The sequence below is a fragment of the Palaemon carinicauda genome, chromosome 8, assembly GCF_036898095.1.
Source record: "Palaemon carinicauda isolate YSFRI2023 chromosome 8, ASM3689809v2, whole genome shotgun sequence".
Lineage (NCBI taxonomy): Eukaryota > Metazoa > Arthropoda > Malacostraca > Decapoda > Palaemonidae > Palaemon > Palaemon carinicauda.
In genome coordinates this window covers 167,483,748-167,501,716 of record NC_090732.1, presented here as the reverse complement: position 1 = coordinate 167,501,716, position 17,969 = coordinate 167,483,748, and the positions used below count along the sequence as shown (strand labels likewise).

The following is a 17,969-nucleotide window of genomic DNA, read 5'->3' as shown; positions in this document are numbered from 1 at the left end:
TTGCGCGACCCTTTCTGTCCAAGACAAATGTACCAGTTTGGTGCTGGCAATATCTAAACGGCCATCTGTCCTTGTTGGAGAAGCTCTTTCCCCACAGTTGTCTCCACCAGAGATCGCTTCAGTGGTGTCTGAAGGATCAATGGGGTCCCCCATTCCATTCTGTGCCATTTTCACAGTAGGTCCGGGACAATCTGACCTAGTGGCTCAAGGAGAACAACCTCACCAGAGGAGTTCCACTCGACTTCTCATCTCCAGATTTATATCTTTTCTTGGATGCATTGAAGGAGGGGTGTACTTCCCACCTGGACGATCTGGTCACCTCGCGGTTGGTGTCCGAGGAAGTGAGGCATCTACATATCAATGTCCTCGAGATGCAAACAGCCTTCAAAAGCTTGCAAGCATTCTAAGAACATTTGAGGAGGCACTCGGTAGTGTTAATGAGCAACAGCACGACCATAGTGGCTTATGTGAACAAGCGGATCCACATCTGAAGGACGATTCACACCGTTGAGTTGTGAGCAAGGTACATCACAGGCAAGAGAAATGTGTTAGCGGACATATTCAGTCGTGAGGGACAGGTTGTAAGACCAGAGTGGTCCCCACTTCCTCCCGTAGCAGAAAAGCTTTATGCCAGATGGGGTTTTTTGGCGATTGGCCTTTTTGCCATGTGGTTGAACAGGAACCTCCCCTGTTTCTGGACCTGTGGGCAATGTTTAAAGATGCCTTCTAACAACCATGGAGTCACCAGGATGTATACTCCTTTCCCTTATTATTATTATTACTTGCGAAGCTACAACCATAGTCTAACAACCATGGAGTCACCAGGATGTATACTCCTTTCCCTTATTATTATTATTACTTGCGAAGCTACAACCATAGTTGGAAAAGCGGGATGCTATAAGCCCAAGGGCTCCAACAGGGAAAATAGCAGAGTGAGGAAAGGAAAAGGAAAAAAATATTTTAAGTGCAGCAACAACACCTAAATAAATATTTCCTATGTAAACTAGAAAAACTTTAACAAAACAAGAGGAAGAGAAATTTAATAGAATAGTATGCCCGAGTGTACCCTCCAGCAAGAAAACTCTAACCCAAGACAGTGGAAGACCGTGGTACAGAGGCTATGGCACTACCCAAGACTAGAGAAAATAGTTTGATTTTGGAGTGTCCTTCTCCTAGAAGAGCTGCTTACCATAACTCAAGAGTCTCTTCTACCCTTACCAAGAGGAAAGTTGCCACTGAACAATTACAGTGCAGTAGTTAACCCCTTGGGTGAAGAAGAATTGTTTGGTAAACTCAGTGCTGTCAGGTGAATGAGGGCAAGGGAAAATTCTGTAAAAAATAGGCCAGACAATTCGGTGTATGTTTAGGCAAGGAGAAAGTGAACCGTAACCAGAGAGAAGGATCCAATGTAGTACTGTCTGGCCAGTCAAAGGACCCCATAACTCCCTAGCGTTAGTATCTCAACGGGTGGCTGGTGCCCTGGCCAACCTACTACTGACCTGATTTGGCCAGTAATCAATAGTGTTAATTATGCCTGGAGTCAGGATAATTCGGTCACTGACTTATCACTTGTGGTGGTTAATTACTTATGTATTATGTTCAATCAATTAAATATTTAACTATTGTTAATCACTCATTCGATTATTCCATTTCCTGCGTTACTCTCATAATACTTAAAACAAATGTTAATGGTAATCCAGAATGATAATTAAACTAAAATAATATTCTGCATAAATAAATCATACAACGGATTTTATGTACTTGATTCTAATTTAAATGAGTAAGTAAGCAAAAACTTGGTTGTTTGAAGTTAAATAAAACTTGGTGATAAACACCCTTCACGTCCACAAGTACGACGTCCCGCTCCAGAGTGGTCCTGGTCCTGCCGACGTTTGCGGTCGCTGCCCATCGTGCCCCTAGGACCCTACGAGCCTCGTTAGCTTTTCTCTTTAGGGTCATTGCTACAGGTGATGATGCCTACCACTGCTTGCAGTTGCTGCCTCTGCCATCTACAAGTCTTATAGGTGATAACTCTTTAGGGTTGCCTACATAAATTTTAAGTTATGCCTGCACAACAAAACTCATGGAGTTTTATGAGGCCAGGCCCTTCGGGACCTGCGCCTCACGATTCTCCCTCTCACAAGGAAGAACCTCCTGTTCTACAAGTTCACCATGGCTTTATTAGTCTCCTTGCAAATGAATACCACCTCTGGTAGGAGGGAATAAGGCACTCGCAGTATTGTGCAGTACTCGCCAACGTTCGCTTCTCCAAATTTACCCCACCGTTGTTCATTTCGCCAACGTTCTACAGTTCTCAGCGTCGCCTCGCCAAAGTTCGCCTGGCTCACCTCACCAGCGTTTGCCTCGCCAATATTCTACAGCACTCCCCAGCATTCACCTCACCAATGTTTGTCTTGCTGTTAGTTTGGGATGAATGGTACAGTGACTAGCCTCTCTCCTTTCATTTTCCCCTCTCAGGGCACAGCACCCATGAAACTATGCTAGCTGACCTCTATCTGCAGATATAAATATGATATGTATTTGTTACGGTCCCTTCCTCCCGGCGAGGGCGAGTCAGGCAATGGCGAGGTTAAGTGTGGAGTTCATCTCCAAACAATTCCTTACATGGTCAAGTCACAATGCTTAGTTCAAACATAATCACACCAATTGCCTAGGTCGTTAGCTCTCTCACACATTCTGAGAGTTAGTCAGGTGTTAGGGTGTCTCCATTTAGCTCGTGCAAAGCACAGAATCTCATCACTGGTCAGAAATCAGACGGTTGGTTTAGGACTTTCAACCCCCTAAGGGCGATGCTCCACTGTAAAGAGTGAAAGGGGTTGTATTCATGTCGGAACAAATGACAAATTTGGAAATATTTTTCCCTACTATACAAACCTTGAGCTCTTTACATACACCTGTCCCGCCATCGCCTAATCCCAGAGAAAGTCCTACCTGCAATTGAAAAGTGAAGGCATTTCACTGGTGTGTGTGTAAGTGGGGTAGTTTGTCTGCCAACCCCTGTTAACTAGGGGTGGGTAGTTATACCTCGCTAAAAAGACTTTTGGCTAGTTTTCAGGTTTCTCAAATAATATCCACTGTAAATTGCTCAAGGTTTGAATAGTTAGGAAAAATACAAATTATTTCCAAATTTATCATTTTGCTGCAACTAAGGATAACTTTAGGTACTTGACTGATGAATTGAAGACAGTTATGACTTCTCAATATATTTAGACTGCCAGATTTACCTTTGAAAAAAAAAAAAAAGATGGAGTGGATTGATTCATGTCACTTTTTCTCTAAAAAACAACCATAATGCATGAGAGAGAGAGAGCTTAGGGAAATTAATGCATGAGAGAGAGCTTAGGGAAATTACAAAAGGAAATTAATAGAGCAGCAAAATTCATAAGGGGCATTGCACGTTTGTATAGGATTCCTCCATAAACTATTTTAGTGAAATAATGCTTAAAATATTTCTTATGATTCATTAAGTTAATAGGACAATGTTCAAATTATTTAAAAAACCTTTTGTATATAACAACCACCAAATTTTGTCAATATGAGACTAGTCACAAATAGTTATTGAGGACAATATGCACCTCATCTTTGGGTTTTAGAGCTTTCAAATATGCAGCCGCAAGAATAAGTTTCTATTTAATAATGTGAGACACTTTAGATTTATCTCTTGAAGTAAGCAATGTGATAGAATAGAAAATTCTGTCTAGAAATGATAATACAGTACATAAACTATAAGGAATTTGTTCATTTCAGCCCATGAAAGAGATTCCTGAAGGTAGTCAGCTGCAATTACATTTTCCTCCCTTTAATGAGAGTAGCAATTCTGAAGACAATGGTGGAACTTCTTATGATATTGATCCACCTGCAGGGCTAACTTTTGCCAATGTGTCACCTTCAATGTATCTCAGTCGTGGATATGAAGCTTACTGTAAGTTTTTCTCCTAGTATTTCTTGTTTTCACTTTTAACACCTCATCTTTTGATGTTATTAGTATTCACAATAAGGTTTTTTTTTTACTATGGTTAATATTTCATTGTTGGATATTTTTGCTTAAATTCTTTAAATGGATTCAACTAATGAAAACTGATAAAAAATATTTGTTAATGCTGTTATCAATAAATACTTTGTAAGTTCTTAATACTGTACATTATACAGTACTGTATTTATACTGTACAGATTTCTTAAATATTTACACAAATTCACAAACTATTGCCCTAGCAGAATTTAATACTTTATTAAATACATAGGCAGAAGACTGCAGTATAATTATAGAGGGAAGCCCTTTTAATGCCAGAAAATTGAGAGAACCCATTAGTTAGAAATAAACCCTCATTATATTACCCTCATCCATTCAATTCCCCTGTGGTCACAACTGATTTGATTACATTCCTCATTTATTGTTTGTTCTGTAACCGAAATACAAACCACGCTATTTAATTAGGGTTTGTTCCAACACAGAATACTTACCTCGAACTACTTTCTTAGGAGTATCTGGGATCTCCTCCCAACCGACCAGAGTTTTGTGTAGTTTACCCCTAGTCCTGTTTTCTATGAGGGGTAACCTCAGGTGGAGTGGAACATGCCCTGAGGCTATCCCCCAGGTCAGAGAGCATGCTTGCTCAGGTCTCGATCTCCAGTAAGTTCTCTGGTCGCGCCGTGATAACATCTCGGCGCTCTCTCTTACCCAGTGCGACCCTGTGTCCCCGACCCCCCTTTTTGTGTCTTTCGAGGTCCCCACGTGGACTTATTATTATTATTATTACTATCCTAGCTACAGCCCTATTTGGAAAAGCAAGATGCTTTAGCCCAGGGGCTCCAATAAGGAAGAATAGCCCAGTGAGGAAATGAAATAAGGAAATAAATAGCTGAAGAGAACAAATTAACAATAAATCATCCTTCCTACCCTTATCCTCTGTGTTCGTCGTGTAGGGGCAGCTTATGTTCTCCTACAGCCACGTGTCCGGAGTGCGAGTCCTGGAACTTGGTGCAGTGGGTGCGCTTCGGCACCAAGAAGAAGAATGCGTCCAAGAGGTCTCATAGGAAGGAGAGCCTCTCCTCGCCGCTTACTTCTCCCGATGCCTCGTCGAATGGAGATTCTTTATACAGCCATCTTCCCCTACCCAGACTAGGGGACGAGGTAAGTCAGTTGTGGGGAAGTGCCCTTTGGTCTTCCCCAGGAGGCGGAGTGGGTGAGGTATAGAAACCAAGAAGAAGTAGGCGACGAAGAGGTCGCTTAAGAAGACTAGTGCCCCTTCCCCCCCTTGCTTTGCCAGGCGTCTCGTCTGACAGAGCTTCCCTACCACCCTCCCCTACCCAGAGTAGGGGACGAGGTAAGTCCGTTGTGGGGAAGAGGGCCGCTGCCCTTCCCCAAGAGTCTGATCTTCAGGATAATGGGGTTGTGGCGTCGTTCCAGAAGAGTGAGGGGCTTGAGGGAGGGGCGGGAGTATGTTGGGAGACGGAGTCCTGGTGCAAGCAGGCCACGTCTCCTCTGATGACCCCATGTGGGGGAAAAATGTCCCTAATTCTTCTCCAGCCTCTTTGGCGTGTTTTTCAGTCACTTCGGCAGCCGAGGACGTCGCCGAGAAGGAGCCTCCCAAGACGGGGCGCTGAGGAAGATCAGCAGAGGCACCCGATGGAGGGCCTCATCATGGCAGGTTCCAGTCGACAGGCGTAAGTCCGCGAAGAGTCCGGCTCCATCCGTACAGCGGAGAGAGTCGCCCCTTCGGTCTGGCAGTCTGCACGAGCGCAGTGGACCCAGGACAGAGGCCCCAGTTCCGACAGGCATAAGCCCGCGAAGGTTCCGACTTCTCCCGCCCAGCGGAGAGAGTCGCCTCTTCGGACTGGCAGCCTTGTCCCGGCCTCTGGTCCTTCGATGGCCAGCCCTGAACGAAGGAACCAACCAGCCAGCACGGGGAAGCCCGTGGCTCCATGGATATCCGCAGGAGCCCCATCCTTCCAACGGAGGTAGCCGCTGGATCGACCCGGCAGCATGGCATCCATACCCGGTACCACGACTGCTCCATTCAGGATTCGTGGTCAACCGCTGGTAGGCCAGGGTACTCACACCCCACGGATTCCCTGGGAGAGGGTAGACCCATGATCCAAGCATTGGAGGTGGCCACTGACACACCCATGATGGCTCCCTCCGCCCCAGCGCCGGGATGGAGCCAGCCGTGCCATCGTCCTGGTCAGCCTCATCCAACCATTGGAGGTGGCCGCTGACACAACCGTGACGGCTACCTCCGTCCCGGCGGCTCCATCCGTGATAGAACCAGCCGTGCCATCATCCTGGCCAGCCCCATCCAAGCATTGGAGGTGGCCGCGGACACACCCATGACGGCTACCTCCCTCCCGGCGGCTCCATCCGTGATAGAGCCAGCCGTGCCATCGTCCTGGTCAGCCCCATCCAAGCATTGGAGGTGGCCGCTGACACTTCCATGACGGCTACCTCCGTTTCTGGCGGCTCCATCCGTGATGGAGCCAGCCATGCCATCGTCCCGGCCAGCCCCATCCAAGCATCGGAAGAGGCCGCTGACATGGCAGGGAACTTAAACCCTACAGATCTCTCCGGGTAGGGGTAGACCCAGGACGGGTACCTCCGTCCCAGTGGCTTCATTCGTGATGGAGATAGCCGCTCCATCGTCCCGGCCAGCCCTATCCAAGCATTGGAGGTGGCCGCTGACGCACCCATGACGGATACCTCCGTTCCGGCGGCTCCATCCCTGATGGGGCCAGCCGTGCCATTGTCCCGGCCAGCCCCATCCAAGCATCAGAAGAGGCCTCTGACATGGCAGGGTTCTTAAACCCCACGGATTTCCCCGGGAGGGGGTAGGCCCATGACGGCTCCATCCGTGACGAAGGCAGAGTGGTTTTTCCCCGAGCGGGTCGAACGGGGATACAGTATTGCCTCTCCAGTGCCTGCCTCGGTGGCCACTGGAGAGGGAGCCCCGCACCTTTGCCCAGTGCCTCTTCGGCTCCGTCCGCCCGTCGGATGTAGAAGTTGGCACACATAATCTTTCCCTTGCCTTGCCCCCCGTAGGGGAGCTTCTACTCCTCAGTTAACCTTCAGACCCTCCTACTCGGACTTCAGGAGAGGGCGTTCAGGCCGCGGCTCTTGAAGGAGTTAGGAGGGGAGGCCCCCCCCCCCTACTCCTGCTGGCGCCTCAGGTGGGTGGATGCCTCAAACGATATTGGCAAGCATGGCGGGGCCACGGAGCGGATCCGGGGACCGTAGCAGTACTAAAGGAGGGGTACAAGCTTCCCTTCCTAGCGGACCTCCACCTCGGATCCCATATCAACAGGCGGAGTGGTTGGCATCCAGAGACCCCTGGAGAGTAGCAGTATTGCAGGAAGAAGGCTGGGCAATGCTGGCGAAAGGGGCAGTAGAACCAGTCGAGAACCGAGTCCAGGGTTCTACAACAGCCTCTTCCTGGTGGAAAAGGCGACAGGGTTCTGGAGACCTTTCAGCCCTCAACAATTCGTGTACAACACCGGCTTCAAGATGGACACTCCGAAGCCGGTCCTAGCAATCTTGAAGGAGGAGGACGGCTGAGGTCCATAGGCCTCAAAGCCGTCTACTTCCAGGTCCCTGTTCATCCCTCCAACAGGAGGTTCCTAAGGGTAAATTGGAGTACCAAAACATGGCAGTTCAAAACCCCATGCTTCAGACTGTCGACAGTCCTCAGGGCTTCACGAAGGTCTTCTCAACAGTTTCAGGCTTGGCGTACGAACATGACGTCTGCCAGATTCGGTACTTAGGTGACTGGTTGTTGCTTTCAGTCCCAGAGGAAGTACTGAGGGAGCAAGACGAGAAGCTCCTGCAGTTCTACAACGTCTTGAGTATCATCATCAACCTGGAGAAGTCCCGGCTGATTTCTTCCACCAGGATGACCTACCTAGGGTTGGTTCTAGACTCCCGGATGGCGAGGGCCTTCCCCTCCGCGGAGAAACTGGACACCCTGAAACAGATACTCTGGCCCTTCCTGTCGGGCCAACCCAGGATAGCCAAGGTCTGGCAAAGACTGAGAGGACTCCCTGCACTAGATAGTCCTGGTGTCCCCAGAGACGAAGAAAGTCCTGGGGTGGTAGCAATCGGAACGAACACCCTCAAGGGAATGCCCTTTTCTGCCGACCCTCCGGAGATGCTCCTGTTCACTGGCGTATCCAAGGAGAGATGGGGTGCTCATCTTCTCGACAAAATGGCAAAAGGTAAATGGGAATTCGAGGAGACGAACCTGCACATATACGCGCTGGAGATGAGGATCGTCCATCTACCCCAGGGAAGCTCCGGGGACCCGGGGTGCGACAACGCCACGGTGGTGGCCTACGTGAAAGAGCAAGGAGGACTAAAGTCGAAGGAACGGTGCAATCTCACGATGGAGTTCCTAGAATGGGCTGAAGTGGAACAAAATAAAATTTTCAGCCAGGTTCTCTCCGGGGAAGAGGAACATCCTGGCCGACGGCCTCAACTGGAAGGGTCGAGTAGTAGGGCCTGAGTGGTCCCTACACCCAGAAGTGGTCAAAACCCTCTCCCTGAAGTGGGGCTCGCCAGTGTTCGACCTCTTCGCCACGAGACTAAACGCACAGCTCCCCGTGTTCTGTTTTCCTGTGCCAGATCCAGCGGCAGCGTTCGAGGATGCCTTCCAATGAGACGGACGGCCAACCTGTGGGTGACTTTGGTAGCGCCCTGGTGGCCAGAGAGGGAGTGGTTCGCGGATCTAAAGGAACTGGCATGCCTTACACCTGGGACACTTCCAGACAGACCAGACCTTCTCCGGCAGCCTCACTTCCAGAGGTTCCACGAAAACCCTTGGTCCCTCCTTCATGTGTGGAGGTTATCAAGCGTCTCCTGAAAAAGGAAGGATTTCCGTCGAGGCCAGCATCAAGGATGGCAGGGTACCTGAGGCGTTCGTCAGTCGAGGTGTACCAGGCGTAGTGGGCTACCGTTTCTAAGGGGTGCTCCTCGAAGAACATCAGGCCATTAGGGGCCTCCATTCACGAGATAGCAGACTTCCTGGTTTATCTCAGGGACGAAGTGGGCATGTCCATCCCAAGTCTTCCTCCTGAAGGGCATAGGCCTGGGTGCCTCCTGGTAGATCTCGACGCTCTTCAAGAGCTTCGAGCAGTCGTTTTTCCCCCAAGCCGTTAGAGTGCCCCAGGGGATGTGGCTAGGGTACTTGAAGTTGATTTTGGAACCTCCCTTCAAGCCTCTAAAAGACATTCTAGACAAGGAGCTCACCCTCAAGGCAGTCTTTCGTTTAGCTCTGGCATCAGCAAAGAGTAGGTGAGATTCCTGGCCTGTTGTATGAGATCTCACACTCGAAGGGCTGGCGAGATTCTACTTTCAGATTCTTACCCTCCTTCGTAGTCAAGACTCAGAATCCAGTTGTTTGGGACCCCAAAATGGAATTGTTCCCAGTGCCAGCTATCCCTCGCTCGGACAACCCGAGGGACTTGCAGTATGGCAGTATTTAGAAAGGACAGCTAGACTTCATCCCGAGATCAAGAGTCTGTTCATTTTCCACGGGACTGTGAAGGAGCCAGTCTCCAAGAACACTTTCTTCTTCTGGATAAGGCAAGTGATCGTCAGGCCCTACAGTAGTGCAGGGGCCCCCTTTCCAAGAAAGCCCAGACCCCACAGCATTAGGAGTCTAAATGCTTCTTGGGCATTTGAGAAGAACATGGCAGTGGGCCAAAGCCTGCGGGCAGGTACTTGGTCTAACCAGTCGACCTTTACGGCTCACTGCTTGAAGGACTACTCGAGAAAGTCCCTGGGCGGGTTCTCGCGTGGTCCCGTCATTTCCGCGCTCCAAATGGTTTAAGGGTGTAGCCCCAGTGGTAACTGCGGGTAGCGAGTCCAAGAGACACAGGTTCCTTCCTGAGCCCTTGTTCTTCCTTCCCCTTTTTCCTTACCGGAAATGGCTCGGGTAGCCCCCTGAAACTGCCATGGGATACACTATCATTGGAAGGACATGTCTCCTAGGATTCTTGCAGAAGCGAGTTACATAGACACTAAGATGGTTTTTTGCGTAGTTTTCCCTTGTTCTCGTGTTTTCTTTGAGGTCAGCAGAACCTAATCTCCTACCTAGGTTCCTCTTCTATTCTTGTCACGGTCTCTAGGTCCTGAAGGACACTCCCACCTCCTAAGGTATAAGTCTCCTAAGAAAGTAGTTCGAGGTAAGTATTCTGTGTTGGAACAAATCACAAATTTTAAGTAATTTGTATTTTTCCTAACAATACTTACCTCGAACTACTTTCGGGTAATGGCCCGCCCATCCTACCCCGAGTGCCTTGCTGGACTTCATAGATACCTAAGCTATCAAGAACTTACTGGAGATCGAGACCTGAGCAAGCATGCTCTCTGACCTGGGGGATAGCCTCAGGGCATGTTCCACTCCACCTGAGGTTACCCCTCATAGAAAACGGGACTAGGGATAAACTACACAAAACTCTGGTCGGTTGGGAGGAGATCCCAGATACTCCTAAGAAAGTAGTTCGAGGTAAGTATTGTTAGGAAAAATACAAATTACTTAAAATTTGGGATATTACTTTCGGCGTAGCTGAAACGACGAGCCATTAGATTTTTAACGAGGGTTTACTACCCCCTCGCTAGTTAGCGAGGGAGTAGGGAGGGGTAGCTAGCTACCCCTCCCCCCCCCCTCACACACCAGTGAGTAGCTCACTTTGCTTTTGGCTCGGGTGATGAACAGACGTGTCTGCTCACACCCTTGCTTATTGACAGCCTTAATCTTTTTGCTTTTTCTTTCAGTGTGTGTTTGGAAGTTGGCCTCTACCATCATGCGGAAGTGCCCCGGATTACCTGACCGCCCTTGAGGTACTTATATGTCGGCGGTCGAAACAGACCCTCACACCTTATGTCCGTTCTGCAGGGGCCAACGGTGTGACAGACAAAGTATGCAGTGAGTGTAGGGAGTGGTCTACCTCCCAGTGGGAGAGGTTTTCCCGGTGCCGGAAGAAGAAGTCCAAGAGGGATCTTTCTCCTTCAAGGGTTTCCTTGAAGAAAGAAAAATCCAAGGACTCTTCTTCCGTAGCCCGAACCTCCTCCGAAGCTCCCGCTCGAGCGCCCTCTTCCGAGAGACCGTCGAGTGGTAGCGTAGGCCGTTCTTTTGTTGACCGACCTCGGGGTTCGGGAGAGGGAGTTGCCTCCCATAGCGAGGCAGCTCCCCCTCCTCCCTCGGGGGAGGATTTATCATTTAACTCTGTTAATAATGATGATTTGTTGCAGCTTTAGGCTTCCTTGGGGCTTAAGGGCTCGCCCTCTAGGGAAGCCCTGTTTGACTTAATCCAGTTGGGGGCCTGCTGTCAAACAGTCGCCGGTGATAGCAGAGGTTGACCCTCTGTCTGTCGTCGATGTTGTTGTGGCAGGGGCCTCCGACGAGTTAGGTCAAACCCCTGCCTTGGTTCCCGATGCAGCTGAAGGCTTAGTTCCTCCCTCCGAACATCCTTCGAGGGAGGAGCTAAGTCCTACGGTCTCTCCTGCAGGTGATTCTCCCCCTCGGGGGAGTTCACTGACAGAGACTCCTCTTCGGAGGACTGATGATGGTCTGCCTGCCGCCCCCAGAGGACGTATCCGTCGGAAGGCTCGCCTTCCCCTTCGCCGTAGAGGCCTTCCTTCTCCTCACAAGGGAGTTAGGAGGCGCCTCTTCGGCTCTTCGCCATCGCAGTCCCCCGCAGTGGATCCTCCTCACCGTGCACCGACCGTTGCAGTTGCATCCTTGGACCTCTCTGCCGATCGTTCTCCTTCGCCTGCCAGACCTTCGGACCTGCCGTCTCCGTTCCTGGCGGCTGACGCGCGTTGGGCGGCCACGCATCCCGTTTTCCAACGGGCACCGATCCCTTCGGGGCCTAAGGGGCTTTCTCACAATGTGAGCAAGTCCCTTAAGCGCCAGGTTTCCCCTGCGCTTCAACGTTCTCCTGCGCGCGAGCGCCTGCGGTGAAGCCCTCTCTACGCAGAACTTCATCCTCGGAGACAACGCCCCAGAGACCTCCTGCAGCTGAGACTACTCTCCATCGCTCTCCTGCTCTCCAGCGCTCTCCTGCTCGCCAGCGCTCACTTGCTCCCCAGCGCTCTCCTGCTCCCCAGCGCTCACTTGCTCCCCAGCGCTCTCCTGCTCCCCAGCGCTCTCCTGTTCGTCGGCGGTCTTCTCCTCGCCAGCGTACAGCAGCGCGCCCCGCGCGCCCACGATCTCCTGCTCGCCAGCGCTCTTTACCTGCGCGCCAGCATTTGCCTGCACGCCATCGTTCACCTGCATGCCCACAATCTCCGGATCTGGGCGCAAGAAGGAAGAACCAAGCTTCTCCTTCTCTTCAACGCTCGCGTACGCGCCATAGGACCTCGCCAGCTCGTCAGCCATCGCCTACTCGCCATCGCATGCAGACACCAGATCCTGCTGCGCGCCCTCCTGCTTGCCCATGCGCTAGGGGGAACACCCCTGCGCGTGGGTGCTCGCCGAGATCCCATCGCACCAATGGGAGAAACCCCACCTCGCGCTGGAGAATCGTCCCAGGTGGGAGCAGAGAAGAGCCCCCAGACGTTGTTGGAGTCCTGTATTCCTCCCAGGAGGGAACCCAAGGATTCCATGACTGTCCCCAAATCATCCTCAAGGATCCGTCCAGAACCTACTAGACCCATGGAGAACGTCCACGTGTCCCCCCCAAGAAGAGCCTTTGGGGACGGGAGACTTTGCTGCCAGTTCACCATGAGGGGAGCCACAAGAGTCAGAGCATGCCTTCTGGCAAGTCCTGACCCTGATGAGGCATCTCAACAGGATTCCCGATCCTGAGATTCCTCCTCGTGAGGGCAAGGACACAGTCCTGGACCAAGTCTTTGGCACCCAGAAACCCACTAAGGCCAGTGCAGCTTTGCCCTGGTCCCAAGGGGTGAAGAGTGCCAGGGATAAGGTCGAGGGCCAGCTCTCCGAGCTCGCCTCCTCCAGCCATTTCACGGTTGGCAACAAACTCCTCCCACCTCCTCGTGTCCAACAGAGGAGGTACTTTGAGATCTTGGAGGAGGCTTGTTTTGCTCTTCCCCTACACCACTCTGTGGAAGAGCTTACTAAGGGAGTCCCTCTTGAGAGACTCTCCAGCCGGCAAGTGACTTTCTCGGCGACTGAGATCATAAGACAGGAGAAAGTCGCAAAGTGTGCCATGCAGGCTACTTCGTGGCTTGACATCTGGCTGGGATCTCTTGGCATCCTGTTGCGATCTGAAGATTTGTCTAAGGAGAGCACCAGGAAGGCCTTGGAGACCTTCCTCCTCTCGGGCACATGCACCATCGAGTTTCTGGCCCACCAAGTCTCGAACTTGTGGGCCAACTCAATCCTGAAACGTCGTGATGCGGTGGCAGAGAGGTTCCACGCGAAGGTCCCAGCCGTCGAGGTCAGTAGGCTCAGACATTCTTCCCTTCTAGGGAAGAACCTGTTCGAGCCTAAAGACTTGGAGCAGGCAGCCGAGAGGTGGAGGAAGTCCAACCAGGACTCCCTCCTTCATAGGGCTCTTACATCTAAGCCCTATAAACCTCCGGCACCTCAAGAACCTCGCCCCCCCCAAGACAACGAAACCGGCTGTGGCAGCGAAGGCAATGGTGTTGAAGCCCTTTCCTGTCAAGGACAGGAAAGGCAAAAAGTCCCCCAGGGGAAGAAAGAATCCTAGAGGGAGTGGCCAAGGCCACAAACGCTAGGATTGGCAGTCCCCCTGCATGTCCACCAGAGGGGGGATGCCTTCAAATTTGCGCAGACAAGTGGCAGTAACTCGGGGCCGGTTCCTGGACGATTTCCGTAATCGGTCAGGGATATCGCGTCCTGTTCACGACATCTCTTCCTCCCCTGACAGCGGATCCAGTGTCGTTGAGCTCCTTTGCCATGGGATCGGCAAGGGGCCAAGCCCTACGGGCAGAGGTCCAAACCATGTTAAAGAAGGGCGCTCTCCAGGAGGTTGTCGACGGTTCCCCAGGCTTCTTCAGTTGACACTTTCTTGTAAAGAAGGCGTCTGGAGGCTGGAGAGCAGTCATCGACCTCTCAGCCCTGAACAGGTTTGTCAAACAAACCCCGTTCAGCATGGAGACGGCGGACACGGTCAGACTTGCAGTGAGACCACAAGACTTCATATGTACTCTGGACCTAAAGGACGTGTACTTCCAGATCCCAGTCCATCCGTCTTCAAGGAAGTACTTAAGATTCAGCCTAGACAACAAGATCTACCAGTTCAAGGTGCTGTGTTTCGGTCTCCACAGCACCTCAGGTTTTCACCAGGGTGTTCACACTGATTTCTTCGTGGGCACACAGGATCGGCATCCGTCTCCTCCGCTATCTGGACGACTGGCTGATCCTGGCAGACTCAGAGTCGACCCTTCTTCGACACCGAGACAAGCTTCTGGGACTTTGCCAAGATTTAGGGATCATGGTAAATCTCGAGAAGTCTTCTCTGCTTCCAACTCAACGACTGGTATATCTAGGCATGATCTTGGACACCAATCTCCACAAAGCCTTCCCATCAGACGACAGGATAGCAAGGCTGAGGAGGGTCGCAGTTCCTTTCCTCAGACGAGAAGAACTCCTAGCCCTATCGTGGTTACGTCTCCTCGGTCACCTTTCTTCTCTGGCCCGTCTAGTTCCAAATGGTCGCCTCAGGATGAGATCCCTGCAATGGCGACTCAAGTCCCGGTGGTATCAAGGAGACGATTCCCCGGACATCTTGGTCCCAATAGGTCCTGCGGAACGGACGGATCTCTAGTGGTGGTTGACAGAGGAAAACCTACGAAAGGGAGTGGATCTTCTCGTCCTCCCCCCGGATTTGATTCTGTTTTCGGACGCCTCAAAAAAGGGTGGGGGCCCCACGTTCTGAACCACAGGACCTCAGGCCTATGGTCAGAATCAGAAAAGTGCCTCCACATAAACCTGCTAGAAATGAAGGCCGTGTATCTGGCACTTCAGCAGTTCCAACAGTACCTGGCGGGTCACTCCTTGGTGGTGATGAGCGACAACACCACGGTAGTGGCTTACATCAACAAGCAGGGAGGTACCTTTTCACAGCAGCTATCTCATCTTGCAGTAGAGATAATGAGATGCACCGAAGTCCACTCGATTCCACTATCAGCTCGCTTCATTCCAGGCAAGAGGAATGTGCTCGCCGACAGTCTGAGCAGGGCATCTCAGATAGTGAGTACCGAGTGGTCTTTGGATCGTCTAGTAGCCAACAAAGTCCTGACTTTGTCGGGTTCCCCGACGGTGGATCTGTTCGCGACAGCCTTGAATTTCAAACTCCCGCTGTACTGCTCCCCAGTCCCGGACCCCAAGGCACTCTGGCAAGATGCCTTTCAACAACGGTGGGACAACATTGACGTCTACGCCTTTCCCCCGTTCTGGCTGATGAGAAGGGACTCAACAAGACCAGAATATCGGTCAACCTTTCAATGACCTTAATAGCTCCACTATGTCATCACGCAGAGTGGTTCCCGGACCTTCTGCAGCTCCTGACGGAACTCCCGAGAGAACTTCCTCCTCGACACGAGCTACTCAGGCAACCACATGCCAACATCTTCCACAAAGCCATAGCATCGCTACAACTTCACGCCTGGAGACTATCCAGCATCTCCTCACCGAGAGAGGCTTTTCGCAACAAGTTGCGGAAAGGATGTCTTGACACCTGCGAAAGTCATCCGCAGGGGTCTACCAGGCAAAGTGGAAAGTCTTCTGTGGTTGGTGTCGTGGAAGGGGTATCTCTCCACTCGATGCCACTATTCCAGCAATAGCGGAGTTTCTCATGTATTTGGGGGAAGAAATGCGCCTTTCAGTCTCGGCAGTGAAAGGCTATCGCCCAGCCTTAAGTCTTGCCTTCAGGCTCAAAGGAATGGACATTGCCTCCTTGCTGGAACTTTCTCTACTCATACGAAGTTATGAACTTACCTGCTGGAACTTTCTCTACTCATACGAAGTTATGAACTTACCTGCCCCCAGTCGGAAGTGAGACCTCCTCCATGGAACGTGGTTCGAGTCCTCAGGTCTCTTAAGAGACCTCCTTTCGAACCATTACGCCAGGCTTCTGATAGCCACCTGACTTGGAAGACGGTGATCCTGCTTGCTCTGGCCTCGGCCAAGCGAGTCTGAGAACTTCATGGTCTCTCGTATGACTTCACTCATTCAAGGTGATGGGGGAAGGTAACGTTCAGATTCGTTCCTGAGTTTGTAGCGAAGACGTAGAATCCAGAAGTTCTGGACCCCGGGCTCGACTCCTTCTGGATTTCGAGTCTCCGTTCTGTAACAGATGACCCAGACCATCTCCTACTGTGCCCAGTAAGGAGTCTGAAGCTCTACCTTAAGAGAACAGCTGCAATTCGTCCTCGAGTGCAAGCATTGTTCGTGAGCACAGGAAGGACGAAGAGGAGGGTCACTAAGAATACAATCTCAGCTTGGATTCGCAGGGTTATCCACCATTCCCTGAATCCTGACCCTCCTCCGTCACGTTGCCCTAGGGCACACGATGTCAGAGGCATCGCTACGTCCCTGGCATTCAAGCGAAATTACTCTGTGAGGCAGGTTCTACAAGCTGGGGTGTGGAAGCGTCAAACGACCTTCACAGCCCACTACCTGCAAGACGTGACCCACAGGAGGCTCGATACGTTCTCTATCGGTCCTGTGGTGGCTGCACAACAGCTGGTTTTCTCTGGCTCCTTAATGGACAAGTAGCTGAAGGTTGAGGGCATTGTTACTCGGTTTTAGTCTGCATGAATGAAAAGGTATGTGTTACGAACTCCCTCTAGAAGGAAGCCATAACGGGTTCTTTTATCTTATTCACAAATCCAGTGACAAAAACTCAAATCAGTAGGAACGAGGAAAACCAGAAAGACACAAGGGCAAAAATTTCACAATATTTATTACAACAATAAAGGTACTAACACTGATGGCCCACAAAAAAGTAATAAATTGATTAAGTACAAAATGCCATCGATTAACTCAATGAGTCACCTAATGCTAAAACTAAACCCTACTCATAGTGAGAAAATCAAATCTTAAAATGTTAAGGTACCCAAAAGCCTTTACCCACCACGCTAACCTATTACTAAACAGAAAGGAAAGAAGTGGGAGAACATACAAAAAGAAACAATAATCCTACCTATATCACAATCTAAACCTTAATATTAAAGTACAGAATCTTACAACACTCATATTAAACCTTCATCTGCTTTGACAATAGTTAAAGGCACAAATATATAGGTCTTATGACACAGACCGGAACTGATATAGACGAGTCCATCTGCTGCTCAAAAATATGGTCACAAGTCGTCACTCTCGTCAGTAGAACCACCCTTCACAACCGTTGGCGGATATGCACTTTCAGTCTATGGCTCGACAAAATACAGGGGATGTTCCTCTTACCTGAGAGAAGCCTCCCTACTTGCTCCAACAAGACCACTCTGGTGCTGATGCAGTAAACATATCCATCAAAGATGAAAAAGGCTCTCGAGCCCTGCTCTACACAAAACTGCCAAGGTCCAGGTTAAGCAGTAGATCACTTGAATCACAGTTGCAAGTGTTGTTCTCGCACGTAGCTTCACAGGTAAACTGCCTTCCACATTAAGTAGCAGCTCAATGACAAATTATATATATCATCCAAGGCAGATCAGCAGCTCCAGAGTCTTCAACGGCCTTGAACTAGACTCCCAAGAATACTTTAGGAGAGTCACAAGTCACCTCTCCTTACAACACTCCCAGTCACCACAAAGAAAAATAAAAGAGTTAAAAATTTGCCAAGGAAGTAAAAATACTGAGGAAGGCCGCACTTCAAAATGCACTCAATAGATGGCGCCACAAAACTTAAGCTTTTTCAACCAAAGCAAATTAAACATTACATTTAGACCAAAGCAAATTAAACACTACATTTAACCAAAATATATGTACTAATGTAAAACCAACAGCAAAATACTTAATTTAGCTTTA

The 17,969-nt window shown here is 50.4% G+C and overlaps 1 protein-coding gene across 1 annotated transcript in view; it reads left to right on the top strand.

The window, feature by feature from the left end:
- Positions 1-17,969, top strand: part of LOC137646115 (ankyrin repeat domain-containing protein 54-like) — a 69,588-nt gene that overhangs the window by 5,431 nt on the left and 46,188 nt on the right. Inside the window, exon 2 of the mRNA XM_068379316.1 lies at positions 3,769-3,943. Coding sequence (XP_068235417.1) covers positions 3,769-3,943 — 175 coding nt within the window. The remainder of the gene's footprint in view (positions 1-3,768; positions 3,944-17,969) is intronic.